The following is a 15,651-nucleotide window of genomic DNA, read 5'->3' as shown; positions in this document are numbered from 1 at the left end:
ATTGCATATACATTTCTACCATTCATACAGGCTTGCCTACGTTCAAAGGATTTTCATCGAGAAAAGATATGCTGGACTACTTCAGTTACAATTCTGATCAAGTTGGCTTTGCTGTTGAATTTGAAAACGTTGCTATGACAGACACCATCATGCCTAAGAAATTGCGATTTGCCATTCGTCCCAAAAGGGACATTTATGGGGGTGGGTGGCACACCACGGAGACCACACCCTTCGTGGCTAGTGCAGGACCAAGAGGTGGTTCCGATCCAGGTATGTTTTTTGTTTGTTTGTTGTTTAACACCGCACTCATGAATATTCCACTTGTATGACGACTATCTGTAATAAATACTGGTTTGGTCCAGGCAATTCATTGATTTACGTTGCGAGCATCGATCAATGCAATTGGTATAGGATGACATACATCAGCCAAGTCAGCGACTTCTAATACTTGATCCGTTTGTCGCCTCTTACAAGTACGACACGGATGGGTTGCAAAATACCAATTCCAACCCGGACCTTAGCTCCAGGGATCCAATCCAAGTAACTAGTTGGCATTTGTGCACTGGACATTTAGCTTCAAGCAAACTTTCAATTCAAAGCTGATGTTAATACCTCATGAAAAAAAGGACAAAGTAGAAAAAAGCAGTTATCATAACGCCATGCATGTCATATACTCATAGCACAGTCAAAGCCATGACACGACGCGACCCTTTTACACTGTGGGATAACAAGTATCAAGATAATAACTGTTTCATGATGGTCAGTGACTGGGCATACAATAATGTTTGTTTGTTAGTCCTTTTCGCGGCACCCAGCAATAGTCCGGCTATATCAAAGCGGCGCTAGGGTACGATGACACACTGTCAACCGAGCGACCAAGTCTGACCATCCATTTAGACTTCATAGAATAGGGGTGACAACACTGTTTTTATATTACCGGGCTATTAGAAATACTATTGCAACAGTATTTTGATTGTTTCTATAAGTACTCCGTACTATGATATGAACTGTTCATGCATTATTTTGCACGAAGACAGAGGGAAAATCACCTACCCGATCCTATGTGTTAACTTCTAAAAGCTTGTTAAGACACCCTTCAGCATGTCAATATTAGTGGTGTAACGATACATCGAACTATCGATTGATTGCGATTGCTTGTCTCACGATAGTACACTATTGATTGCAACTTAAAACAATCGATACTATTGGCGATAGTTTGTCTAACTATCGATAGTTTCGATTGTTAATTTGTTTGGTACATTTACTTTCTTAAAAAACAATTAAAGAGTTTGACAGTTTGTATAGTCAAATACTAGTCATTCAATCACATTCATTCACATTGGTGCTAAAACACTGCAGTAACCTAAGACTTTACCAGTTACATGAAGTGAAATGTTGTATTAACATGTTTTTGAAAGGTCAATTTGAACTTGTTTTCTTTTCATTTCTTTTTTTTTTACAAATAGTATCAGAAAGTTATAATTATTTTGATGGTGTCAGTCAAAATGCTGAAATATATGCTGCTAAAGCCTGCTATAATTGCAAGTGAAAACTATCGCAATAGTAGGGCCACTATCGCAATAGTATCGCAATAGCCATAAATGCCTCAATAGTCACCCCTAGTCAATATATTTCAGACTATGAGGACTTTGTGGTTCTGCAGCGTATATTTTATGAAGCCATCATCAAACATTTCAACCCCAACTCAACCGCTATACTGCAAGACCTGAAGGTTCAAATGCTGCGAATGCCATACCCGCCCTACATCAATGACACCATGACACTGCTGCTGCAGTACGTGTTTCCGGTGTTGCTGATGCTGAGCTTCATCCTGATGGCCATCCAGACAACAAAGGGGGTTGTTTACGAGAAGGAAAGAAAACTGAAAGTAAGTCTTCAAATAAATTTTGGGGAAAACGATTCACGGTTATCACATGTATATTTGTACTCTCAAAATGCCTGCCAACAATATGTTAGTTTCCAATAAACAATGAAATGTTAGGCATTTTAAAACAAATGGATTTGGGTGTCGATATGTCATTGATGGAAAAAACATAATTTAATCAGATTCTAAGTTTAGGGACTTTCTCGACAAGATACTTGTAGTTCTATGCAACACCTTTACTTTCTCTTTAAATATAAAATCAACATTTTGACAAAATGGATATTCAATTTATTGTGTATTCAATTTATGATAACCGGGTTGCCATGGGCCATTAATAGTTTTATGACATCATATCATTTAAGAGTAGCGTCATATTGTCGCTCAGCTGCTGGAGTAGAAACGATGCTTGGAAAAGGTACCAATAACTTTTACATTTTACTATGTAGGTTCCTAAATTGAATATCCGTCACATACATATCCATTAACACTGATTAATTAGAAAAGAAACCTTGATGTTATTATCCCGAATAACATTTACCCGTTTGACAGGCTAAGTATAAATCATTACTCAATCCGCGATCAACAAATTCTAGGAAACCAATGGGACACTTTTCTACACAGGAAATAGGGACATAAGGCCAGTTTCTAACCACAGATTGTGGATCCTGTTTTTGCAATCATCCAATTAACAAATGGCAATATCTGACACACGTCACCAAAGGGCGGATCCGCCAAATTATCAAAACCCTTCCTCGGTGGTTTTCAAAAGTGTGTGTGTTTGGGGGGGGGGGGGGGGGGGGGAGATGATATTGCAACCACAGTTATTGCTTGGTATTATGTAATTAGTGTGTGAATGAGTCAATCGGGTAGGATTCGCGCTAAACAGTATTAGACTTACTTAGGAGGAACGTCCAACGTAAACACAAAGAAAGTTACGTAAAAGTGGACTATTTCCCTTCAATCAAAACACCCGAGTGTCGACAGGCCAAGGGTCATAATGGAAGTGAATATGGGATTCAAGTCCACTGTCAGCGGATCCTGGTATGATCACAGGATACGACTTTGTATAGCGAATTGCATGTGTTTAGACTGTTGGGCAACAACACATACCCCGATAACCCCACGGCCGGTTGTTTGTCACAATATATTTCACTCACAGTTTTAAATATAAACAAGATCTTTCATAACATTGTCAGTTATGGGAGTAAAGTTTTTCGCCGCTTTTAGCCAAATTCAAGCTCAATCCTGACAGGGGGATATCAATGGAGGGGTTCACACATTGCACATATGTGGGTAATTGAACCCGGATCGTCGGCGTATCAAGTTAATGATTCAACCATGAGGCTAGCCTACCGCCTATTTGTAAGTTAAGACTTGATCCATTTCTTCCTCCGCAGGAGTCCATGAAGCTGATGGGTCTGAGTGCTTCAGCTCACTGGACGTCTTGGTTTCTGACCAGCTTTATATATGTGTTGGTAATCATGGCGCTGTATGCTCTACTATGTGGAATAAATGCAAGTGGAAATGGAGCTGCTCTGGCCAAATCAGACCCCTCCCTGTTCTTCGTGTTCCTCCTCTGTTACGGCGTCTCCATCATCTCCTACTGCTTCATGATCAGCGTCTTCACTCAACGGGGTAAATATCCATTATTACGTGACTTTAAATTCCCATTTTTTCTTTGGAAATGGGTATAGGTGGTGTGGTTGAAGAAGGCGATACAGTGACAGGGTCTACGAGAAGAGGCCACACTCATTACACAATTACATTTTCCTACATTTGTTAATTTGTCCTAAAATACAGTCAATATTTAATGAGGGCTACGTCTGCAAAGGGGTTTCCCACAATTTAAGTCTCTATTGTAAATAAGTACATAAATAAAAACAGTAGCAGATTCTTTTTTCCATTTATTTATATATTTTCTTGGACATGAACTGAATAACAAACCAGATGCTGGTTTGTTTTTCGTTATTCAAAGGTACTAAATAACTAAACAGCTTTTGGACGATGATGTAAGACGAACCTGCTGTCATATATTAAAGGAGAAAAATGAATAACGAATAACGAACCAACTGGAAATACCGTATCTTATATTTGTTATACCAAGTCTGAATAACGAACCTGGTGCACATTTTTCATGATTTCTTTACATTTCAGCAAATATCGGAGCAGCAATCAGCGGGGTCGTGTTCTTCATATCCTACTGCCCGTACTTCTACCTACAGATCATATACCAGAACATGTCCAGGCCGGCTAAACTGGCTTCCTGTCTTCTGTTTAATGTGGGAATGGCGTTTGGAGCAAAGGTCATAACACAGTATGAAGGAGCTGGTGTGTTTCTCTTCACATTCCAAATACATGTATGACAAGGATAAGTAATACTGAATTTGAGCGCATCCCTTAGAAATTGCAAAATAAACTTTCTATGTTTGTTTCTTTGGATAATATGCAGCCCAGTATATTACATCTGAAAAGTATATACTATCGGCAATACATACACGTGCATAGTATTTGGAATACGTTTTATGTTTGGTCTTTACATTGTGTAGGCTCGGGTGTGCAGTGGTCTAATTTGCATGAGCCCGCTACTGTGGATGACAACTTCTCCCTGCTGGATGCCATTTTGATGTTGCTAGGCGACACAGCAATTCACCTTCTCATCACCTGGTATATGGACAATGTCTGGCCAGGGGAGTTTGGTGTACCAAAACCATTCTATTTCCCCTTCACTGTAAGTACTTCCGGTGGCTTGTATGTCATACATGGTGTAAAGATTCAAAGTTAGTTTGTAAAGATGTAAACCTATAAAGTTGACACATTGTACATTCTAAGCAAAATGTTTCATCAATTTGAGTTTCCTGAACGCTCCATTGTGTTCAATATGGAGTCATATTTATGCCTTCTCATGTCATATTTAAGTTAATTATTCTATTTTCTGTGTAAGAACCAACCAAATTTATAGGAATACACAATGTAAGTTACATTTAGAAATCCGCAAACATTTGTAATACCAGGCTTCTTACTGGTGTGGAACTAAGCAGAGTAATGCCGATTATTCAAGCAATCAGCACTTGGATGAGAAACACTTTGAAAAGGAACCAAGTGGTATGAAGTCTGGAATATCCATCCAAAACCTCAAGAAGGTAGGAACATTCAATACTTGTAATATTATGCTTGCTTTTGCATTATGAAACATCAGACTACTATACACTGTTATCAAATCTAAGATCATAATTGATGATATATATGTTCATTAATAATCTGCATTCTACACACCATCCTTGACTTAAACATCATAAGGTGCAATGTATTTTAATTCAATAACCTATATTCTACTTATACTCAATCAGTGTACATCATAAAAGAGAATCAGTTTCCTCATATAACACACCATTCTGTACCCAAATACACAATGTTCGCCATTATGAACCCAAACCAACAATGTACAGTGTATTCAAATGTATTCTTGCCTCGCAGATTTTCGGCTCTGGATCTAAGAAGAAGGTAGCCGTGGATGGGATGAGTCTCAACATGTACGAGGGTCAGATATCTGTCCTTCTGGGTCACAACGGTGCTGGAAAAACTACAACCATGTCTGTTCTTACAGGTATATGCAGTCACTGGTTTTAAAATAGGTATTTATGCCAGTTGTACATATACTGGTATGTTCCTTTGAATTTTGTTATTAGGGCTGTATACCAGATGTACTTCCAAAGGAAATCGTTAGTCAAACCTTCCCGTTGATAGTGAATTTCGAGTTACACGTACCTCTAGCGGGGGTACGGAATTTTACGAGCTGAATGGGCTCGCACACCACGAGGCTGGTGGTTGAGGTGTGTATGCAAACGTTCAGTTCGTAGGATCCTTTACACCCTCCTGTTGACACATGTGTGGACTTTATGTCTTGATCTGGTAACAGTAATGATAACACTTGTGTGTTTATTCGAAGGTTTCATCCCTGCATCTGGAGGGACCGCCATTGTGAACGGTTATAACATCAGCAACGACATCCAGAGTGTCCGTCAAAGTCTAGGTCTCTGTCCGCAACACAACATCCTGTTTGACAGCTTGACTGTTGAGGAACATCTTGAGTTCTTCGCCTGCGTAAGTTTCGATTTTCTACACAATCAGAATCCTGGACAATATGAGTGAACATTGAATGAGCAGTTGATAAAGTGTTATATTTCATTATATATGGTGCCCAGTGATAGTCGGTTGATGAGCTATGTTGATATTTCCCATGTGGACAGTTCATGTCAGAGGAAATAAATCACTCCTTTTCGTTTGTGGATGACCTTATAGATATAACTGATAAGTAGCCAGTTACAAAACACTGAACTTACTTCATGTTTGGTTCAGAAGTTTGGAGGAAATATCATTATCAAACAATGGTTATCTAAGATCTTCTTTACCATCTTATTTTTTTGTACTGAAACTTGTACCATTTTGTTAGAATTACAGTGGGACATCTCAAGGATCACAAAAACTGGCTTGTCATTTTTCTTTTGCCTATGTGTATGTCATTACAATCTTACACAACTAACTCCTATGTTTTTCTCTTTGTATTGCGAGACATCGTGACATTGTGTACCGAAACTTTGCATAGATATGCACATATGTTTCTTTTGCAAACACCTGTGTTTCTTTTCGTTATTTTCTTTGTAGAAAAATGCATGTCATGACAGGAAAACCTAGAAGGAAAACAAAAACAAAAACGATTTGAATGATATCACAGTATATTTCGATGGAAGCATGACTTGTCAACTTAACATGAAAGGAAATCCAAGCGCAAACACAAGACATTTTCCGATTCGTAAAATCCACGAGTTCAAGAATGGTGTATGCAAATCAAGAAAAAAACAATGAAATGTTCTGTTTTTGTAGTTGAAAGGTTGTCCGAGCAAAAATGTTCAATCTGATGTTACCACCATGATGAATGAAGTTGGCTTGAGTCTGAAGAGATTCACTCAGTCTCAGCATCTATCTGGAGGACAGAAGAGGAAGCTTTCTGTTGGCATTGCTTTGATTGAAGGATCGAAGGTAGTCCATTACTAACTAATCAATAAATTTTATCCTGATCAAAAACAATATGGTTATCGATGTCGCTATTTGCAATTTAGCCATATCAATAATGTGGTACATATGAAACTAAATAAAGTAACAAAATACTATTCATATGCAATAGAAATATCTGCATGAAGCAGAGTCGATTGTACGTTTTCGACTATTGTGAAATGTAAACACCAAAGGCTGGAGCTGCTGGAATATTGCTTGACATGGAGAGAGGCCTATTCCTTTTCTAAATGCCTTACCACAAAATTTGCGGTAGATTATATGAACGAGGAAGTCAGGCATTTCACACATTGTTTTTTCAGTAAACTTCAGATGACTTTTGTTTTCATTTTTTAACAAATTGTCCTAAACCTCTGAATATAAGTTTGGTAACAAATGCAGCATGGGTTAAGGAATGAAGTTTTACCTTAAGTTTGTCATTTCAGATAGTGGTGTACAAAGTTGAAAAATCAAATGCTTTGACAAAATGGCGCTTATTTTTTCTGAGATTGTAAAAAGTCAAGCAAATCCTTTGAGCTTTTGAGAATCCACATAGTATTAATTCCACTTGTCTCTAATACAAATGTGCGATTCAGATCGTGATCCTGGACGAACCGACTTCCGGCATGGATCCTGCAGCCAGGAGACAGACATGGGACATCCTTCAGAGGAACAGACAGGGTCGGACCATGCTGCTGACCACCCACTTCATGGACGAAGCTGACCTTCTGGGTGACCGCATCGCCATCATGACAGAAGGGGTGGTCAAGTGCTGTGGGACATCGTACTTCCTGAAGAAACTCTATGGTACTACTGAGTTGTTATGCTTGTAATTATGTATACAGTACACTATGGTTATAACGAACTCAAAGGGACCATATATACTGCATATATATAGCAAATGTCTGGGGCCAAAAGACCAGTTCGTTATATCTGTCAGTTCGTGATAACCGTGTTCGAGTTCACTGTATGTGTTTATGTAAAATCTTACCTTCTCTGAAACGATTTCAAGTTAGCTGGCGTCTGTTGTCTGTTTTACTTTTGACTTCTCATAACATCACTGGCAACATATTTGTCTTCTAGGAGCTGGCTATCACCTGGTGATGGTGAAGGGACCCACCTGTCAGGTGGCATCAGTGACGGCAGTTGTCCAGCAACACGTTTCTACAGCAGTCATGGAGAGTGAGATCAATGCTGAACTCTCCTACTTGCTGCCTGATGACCAGTCAGCCAACTTTGCTGCTCTCTTCACGGAGATTGAAACCCAGAGGGAGAAGCTTGGCATATCCAGTTTTGGCGCAAGTGCAACCACTATGGAGGAAGTGTTCCTCAAGTGAGTGGTGTCAGTTATTTTGAAACAGTGTATCGAGTTTATGTAAGGAATATGTACACTCTGCCATCATTAAAGTATCAGTTTACAAATGTATTTACCATGATCTGTTGTAAATTGACGATAAAATAGCATTATCTTTTTAAAATGTCGTGGCATTTTGATTTGTTAAATATTGCAACTGCGTCATACAATGGTATGGTTACATGTAGGTAATGATTAATACAGTACCTAAGCAAATTTCAGCAATATCAATCTAAACACATTGGACGTTGTATTTGTCGGATAGAGCTGGCGAGGAGGAGCAAAGAGAGGATGGGGATGTCAATGAAGATTACCCAACAGGATCAAGAAACAATTTGATATCTAACGGAACAAATGGTCGGAGCAACGGCAATTATGAAATGAGAGAGGCGGGAGCGGCAGATATATTAGGTCAATAACATTTTAATATAACATTTATTATTTTATAGTATAAGTTTAACTGTTGAAAAATAGATTTAAAACAAAAAGATACCATGAATATCATATCAAAAATGTGATTTACATTTTTCAACTGATTTGGAAAATATCATTCAAATTCTATCGAGGCGTACATGTACATGTGGGTTAAAAGTTTTTTGTGGTGTACACATTGGAAATATTTATCCATACGTCCACATACGTATAATCCATATTATCATTATAATTATTTAATGTAAGTTATCAATATGTTACAATATGTCAATATCAGTTACTTTTTATTGTGCACATTTATTGTGTAACTTTATTTCGCATGCCCTCAATACTATTACTATTCGACACAAAGAAAATGCGATTGATTTATATATTTATTTATTTATTTATTTATTTGTTTGTTAATTAGTCATGTGTTTATTTCAGCATTCAATAAGGGATTCACTAAAACCAGAGGAATAATGTTGGAGCTGTCTCGCTTCAGAGGATTGTTTGTAAAGAAGGCTCTTCACACATTGAGGAATAGGACCATCACCATTGTCCAGCTTCTGTTACCAGTACTGTTTGCTATTGCTGCTCTGGCAATCAGCAAGGTAGACCCAGGCGAAGTAGTCGAAGTTCCATTAACTCTAGACTTGGCACCATTCAAAGGCACCTACGTCCCATATAAAGGCGGATCTGGACCACTACCACAGACATTTGCAAAGGCATACCGTGATCAATTTGCAGGATCTGAAAACAAACCTGAGATGATGTCGACAAATAATATGACAAGCTACTTCTTATCAAGAGGAAATGATCTTGGTGTTGGTGGATACAACAAGAAAATGATAATTGGAACCCAGTTCAAATCTAGCAAAGAAGCAATTGGTATTTTTAATGGACAACCTTACCACAGCCAGCCCATAGCTTTGTCTTTCATGATGAATGCAATCCTTAAATATTTTACATCTCAGGATCATTCCATTACCACTATCAACAACCCTCTTCCTCTTGATGCCCAAAAGACATCACGCAACACACTTTCAGCTGTAACTGGACTCGGCTTTTCTGTGGCGTTTTGTCTTATCTTTGGCATGGCCTTCCTAACTTCATCCTTCGTCCATTTCCTCATCAAGGAGAGATTGGTGGGCGCCAAACATCTTCAGACTGTCAGTGGGGTTGGACCATTTGTCTTCTGGTTGTCCAACTTTGTCTGGGACTACATCAACTACCTGATTCCATCCCTGTTGCTGCTGATTGTGTTTGCAGGATTCCAGTCGCCAGCATATACAGAAGATGGGAGATTAGGCATCGTGTTCCTCATCCTGCTTGTGTATGGTTTGGCAGTTCTGCCCTTCATGTATGCTCTTCAGTATATGTTCAAGTCCCCTCCTACTGGGATGGTTGTCATCATCATCTTGAATATTATCACAGGTGTGGTATTTTAGTATGTACTAAATTAACGCAATGAAATTATAGTGTCCATATTTTGTTAGCGGTTTTCAAATGTTTTTGGTGGTAAGTTTAAAATGTAACTGGTAAAAACCCATATTAGAGTCATATTCATTATTTTAATTTTATAAGTTTTCTGTTTTCTCCCAACAGGTCTTGCAACTCTTTTAACATCATTTATGCTGACCACCCTACAAAAGACATCTGAGGCTAAAGTCGCAGACTGGATATTTCTACTAGTTTTCCCTCACTACAATTTCGGGAAGTCCTACATGGATATGTACAGCAACTATCAATCCCTTGACATATGTAGTAAGCAAAACTACACATCACTTTGTGCCACAACAACAGGGGGAAATCCATGCTGTAAAGGTTGGTTTCCATAATTACTTTTATATAGACATATATGTGAGTCATAAACAGCGAATGCGTTTTAGGCAATATAACATGGATGCCTAAAGTTCGTGGAGCTAAAATAAATCTTCCGTTTTACGACTTGACATTTGACACATTTTCATTTTATCAGGTATATGATTTGTTCATTTTCGTATTGTTTGATTTTTGCAGATTCATGTGGAGATTACTGTTTTCCATTCACTGAAAACTTCCTGGATTGGGACTCTCCGGGAGTCGGACGCTATGTTGTCTTCATGCTGTTCCAGGCTGTGGTGTATATGTCTGTGACACTGTTCATTGAGTATCAGATACCACAGAGAATCTGGTATGCCTTCAGACCACAGGAAACGGAAGAACCACAATCCGGTGTACCGTCCTTCAGTCCAATGCAACACGTTCCAGAGGATGGAGATGTTCTCAGTGAAAGGCAACGCATTGATGAATTACCCATTGGAATCGGGAACTCAGATGCACTAGTCCTGAAGGACGTTTACAAACGATACGGGAACTTCGTTGCTGTTGATCATCTGAGTGTGGGCATACCAGAGAAGGAGTGTTTTGGTCTCCTTGGACAAAACGGTGCAGGAAAGACAACCACATTTAAAATGATTACTGGAGACGTCATGCTGACACGTGGAAATGTTTTCTTACAGTCTTATGACATCAAGAATCACACCCAAAAGGTAACTCACGTCTTTGTTTTATCAGGAAGTACATAGCAGAATAAGTTGTTTGATGCCACAATGGGCTATATTAAAAGAGAATCGAGTCTTGGCAAGTTAGCGTACTGGTCGACTGTATGAGCAACGAGTCAAGCCGTCGGTAAACTGTATGACCCCAAAGGCAGTGAATCGGGGAAAAGTTAATTATCAACATTATTTCTTCCTATCCTTTTGTCTGTCGAAACTATTGATAGTTGTGATTAGCACTGCTTTCGACTTCGTGTGTTGCAAACAGGCCATAGACATTTGCAATGAATCGATAATTCGATAACATTTTTACCCCGATTGTGATACCATATATATGTTAGTATATAATAAATAACTTCAATACTCCGAAAATGAATGTGTCTTTTACACATTGGCACTGTGTATGTTTCCCATAAAATATTACTTATTCAACTTGATCACAGGTGCAAGAGAACATGGGCTACTGTCCCCAGTTTGATGCCCTAATTGACCAGATGACAGGACGAGAGACTCTCACCATGTACGCCCGACTCAAGGGAGTGCCGGAGAGCCGCATCAAAGGAGTCTGTGACAACCTGCTGGATATCATGATGCTCAGGCAGTATTCAGACAAACCAACATCGGAGTACAGGTGAAGGACATTTACATAGATAAATTGACCCATGAAGATCCAGGGTAGAATAGGTCTTCAGCAACCCATGCTTGCTGTAAAAGGTGACTATGGTTGTCGTGAGAGGCGAATAGCGGCATCGGGTGGTCAGGCTCGCTCACATGGTTGATGCATGTCATCGTATCCCAATCGCGTGGATCGATGATCATGATGATCACTGGATTGTTGTTTCCAGACCCGATTATTTACAGTCCCCCGTCGTATGCCTGGACTATTGCTAAGTGCGGCGTTAAACAACAAGCAAACAAACATAAATAAATTACAGATAAATTCCTCACAATGCTGAAAAGAAAAAAATATTCTAGTTTGGTTTTACGTGTTAACTTGTTTAATAGTATGTATGCATTTCTTTCACATTGGTGTGGGGGCACGGATTGCCCAGTCGTCTAAGGCGCCGCGATTCACTGTGCAGAGTTGCGTCCCTTGGCTACGACAGAAACCTATTAATGTGGGTTCGAATCCCGGTTCGCATCGATTATGTTTCTAGATTTGTCAGCACCATACCCGTGCTCTTGGGTTTCACCGAAGTGGTAAACGTCTGAGACCTGCATCACTTCGGGCTTTCCTCGCACATTAAGCTGACACGCCGCGGTAAAACTGGAATACTGTTAAAAGCGGCGTTAAACCCAACTCACTCACTCACTCATATTAGATGTATTTCAATTATATCTACAGTGGTGGTAACAAGCGTAAGCTGAGCACCGCCATTGCTCTGGTTGGAGACCCGGCCTTCATCATGCTGGATGAGCCGTCCACAGGGATGGACCCCAAGGCCAGGAGGCAGCTCTGGAACGTCCTGTCAAAGGTCCGGGAGTGCGGCAGGACCCTCGTGCTCACGTCTCACAGGTTAGTATAATGTTGACATATATGACATTTTCCTTCTTTGCACGATAATACTGAGACGCCCAATCCTTGAAATGGATGGCAAGACATATTGAATATAACCAACCAGCACTAAATTGAATCTGACCTTTTCAGCATGGAAGAATGTGACGCTCTGTGTACAAGAATTGCCATCATGGTGAATGGAAGATTTGTGTGTCTTGGAACACCACAACATTTAAAGACCAAATTCGGCCAGGGCTACACACTGATAGCTCGGATGAAAACAGTTGAAACTCAACCAGGAGCATCAGATGAAAGAGCTCCTGCCCCAACAGAACCGCTGGTGACCTTCATCACATCATCCTATCCCAACACCCACGTGTTCGACGACCATCAGGGCTATGTTCACTTCCAGGTTCCTTACAGCGCCGTCAGTCTCGCCCAGGTCTTCACAGTGATGGAACAATCCAAGGCGCAGTTCTCTGTCGAGGACTATTCAGTTCACCAAACTACCCTTGAACAAGTGTTCCTCTCATTTACACGATGGCAGATTCCACCAAAGGAGGATAAAACAAGCCTTTGCAAGAGAATATGTTGTTGCTGCTGATGGATTTTAGAATAATTGTACATTATAGTGAATAACATCACAGTTGACAAATATGAGAGACATGGCCAAGTAATGGTTATGTACTCTAGATCTTATACAGGTTTTCAAAAAATCCAAATCTTAGCTTTAAGGTTTCTGATACACAAATGTATTCCTAAGCTATTATCACAACATATCATCATGCCATGTGTGCCATATTTACGTTCCAATGTCGTTAAACGATGGTATCAGGGTAAACAACCTTCCAGAATGTAATATTGTTTCTTAACATATGTATCAAAACATATATTCGCATGCATACATGTATATTACATATCTGTGTATGCTTATGTAGCGAGTCGAAAGGGATGATAAGAGATTTTCAGTTACTTTTATTCTGAACTATTAAGAAGGAATCTGTTTTCTGATTAAGGTTTTCCAATGGCGTCAAAAAACGTAACGATTTACTAAATTTGAAAAAGTTAGATAGTTCATTAGAAAACAAATGGAGTCTTGTTTTCAGAATTTTATGTTGAAGAGCAAGTCTAATGGAAAAAATATAACTATGCAGAAGTGGATAGATCGTAATAATGTTAATACAAATATCGTATTCAAAATATCTAAAAATGTTTATTTGCACTTCAGTCCAGTCTGTCAATTTCAAAGGCTGAAGTAAAAATACTGCAGAGGCAGATATAGAGGCTCCATGTATGTCATGTTGGAGGTAACTTCAAAAGTTACATGTTTGATCGCACAAGGCCGTCCCTCTCGTTCGCACCCTAGCAAGCAAGCATCCGTCAACGGTCATGGTTGGCTGCACACGTTCTCGGCAAAGCAACCTCTTCTTCACTCTTTCTAACTCTAAGACATTCTCCTATCCACAATTAAACACTGGCCATTTGTACATCGTACTTCCCTTCGCATGAATGGATTCGAGGAATGAAATATACTCCTTTTTCATTCAACTACATAATTTGTGGACCGCCTCCGTGGTCTAGTGGTAGAGCGTCCGCCCGGAGAGCGGAAGGTCCGCGTCATACCAAAAGACGTTGAAAGATTGTACTTGTTGTTACCCTGTCTGGCGCTCGGCATAAAGGGGATAAAACAAGGACTGGTCGGCTCGGAGTCAGTATACTGTGTCTGAGTGGGGTCTTCATGTTAAACTGCGGCATGGTATCTCAGTGAGCTAGCACTATAAATCGGCATCAGCCCGGACTAGTACAAGCAGCCACACAAACACACACACACGTGCATGCACGTCGCTATATAAGTGCAATAATCTTGGACGCGACGTTAAACCCCATTTCACCTCACCTCACATAATTTGTATCAAATAATTACATGACAAAATGAGTTCTCTTTTAACATGAAATCGCGGAATTGTTATTGAAAAGAGATTATCTTACAATGATAAAACTATATAATTCACTTTAAAACAAGGTTACTTGACACGCCCCCACTGGCCATACTGTTGACATACATGGAATCCATACCAGTGTTATATCTATACAACACAGGTGTCCCCGCAAATAATGACACGATCGTGTATATTCTATATCCAATCAGCTTGCAGGCCTAGATGGCCGTGCTAATTAAGCCACGACTTTCGATAAGAACCCAACCGGAAAAGAAGACTGATCTGAAAGAAGTGCAATAATGTAAAATTATACAAAGTTAACCTCGCATTCAGCTCCTTTACCACAGACCACTAGTGGTAGATCGTGTCCCCAGAGAACGGAAGGTCCGGGGTTCGATCTCGGTCGTGTCATACCAAAAGACGTTTAAAGATGGTACTTGTTGTTACCCTGCATGGACGTGTCGGCTTGGGGTTGGTATACAGTGTCTGAGTGAGGTATTCCTATTAAACTTGGGCATTGTATCTGTATCTCCGGACAAGCAGCCACACACACGCACGCACGAACACACGCACACATACCTGCATGCACGTCTTTATATAAGTGCAATAATCTTTAAACGACGTTAAACGACGTTAAACCCCATTTACCTCACCGCCTTTCACTACGGCGTAACTGTTCATACTTTATGTTAAATTAATGTTTGTATCATGTTGGTGAGTTCTACTTAGTAGCCAAATACACATGATTCTGAAATAAATTTTCAAAATATAGTTTGTTACCCATTATTATTTTTTCATTTCTGTATTATTTTGAATGTTTTAGTCTCTTCACAGACTCCGCCCCGATTATGTTTCTAGGTTTGTCAGCACCATACCGTGCTCGTGGGTTTCACCGAAGTGGTAAACCTCTGAGACCTGCATCAATTCGGGCTTTCCTCGCACATTAAGCTGACACGCCGTGATATAACTGGCAT

At 39.7% G+C, this 15,651-nt stretch overlaps 1 protein-coding gene across 1 annotated transcript in view; it reads left to right on the top strand.

The window, feature by feature from the left end:
- LOC139444834 (phospholipid-transporting ATPase ABCA3-like) overlaps window positions 1–15,408 on the top strand; it is a 20,176-nt gene extending 4,768 nt beyond the window's left edge. Inside the window, exons 2-19 of the mRNA XM_071225812.1 lie at window positions 31–270; window positions 1,638–1,888; window positions 3,283–3,520; window positions 4,040–4,213; window positions 4,432–4,613; window positions 4,897–5,025; window positions 5,360–5,489; window positions 5,832–5,986; window positions 6,767–6,922; window positions 7,531–7,741; window positions 8,018–8,267; window positions 8,554–8,699; window positions 9,147–10,136; window positions 10,308–10,526; window positions 10,722–11,233; window positions 11,683–11,870; window positions 12,585–12,755; window positions 12,888–15,408. Coding sequence (XP_071081913.1) covers window positions 31–270; window positions 1,638–1,888; window positions 3,283–3,520; window positions 4,040–4,213; window positions 4,432–4,613; window positions 4,897–5,025; window positions 5,360–5,489; window positions 5,832–5,986; window positions 6,767–6,922; window positions 7,531–7,741; window positions 8,018–8,267; window positions 8,554–8,699; window positions 9,147–10,136; window positions 10,308–10,526; window positions 10,722–11,233; window positions 11,683–11,870; window positions 12,585–12,755; window positions 12,888–13,341 — 4,796 coding nt within the window. The 3' untranslated portion in view covers window positions 13,342–15,408. The remainder of the gene's footprint in view (window positions 1–30; window positions 271–1,637; window positions 1,889–3,282; window positions 3,521–4,039; window positions 4,214–4,431; window positions 4,614–4,896; window positions 5,026–5,359; window positions 5,490–5,831; window positions 5,987–6,766; window positions 6,923–7,530; window positions 7,742–8,017; window positions 8,268–8,553; window positions 8,700–9,146; window positions 10,137–10,307; window positions 10,527–10,721; window positions 11,234–11,682; window positions 11,871–12,584; window positions 12,756–12,887) is intronic.
- The last annotated feature ends 243 nt before the right edge of the window (window positions 15,409–15,651 follow it).

Source organism: Haliotis cracherodii, unplaced genomic scaffold (assembly GCF_022045235.1).
Source record: "Haliotis cracherodii isolate W230 unplaced genomic scaffold, xgHalCrac1.p SCAF_6, whole genome shotgun sequence".
Classification (NCBI taxonomy): Eukaryota; Metazoa; Mollusca; class Gastropoda; order Lepetellida; family Haliotidae; genus Haliotis; species Haliotis cracherodii.
Note: the sequence above shows the minus strand (reverse complement) of the source record. Positions and strands in the feature narration are given on the sequence as shown.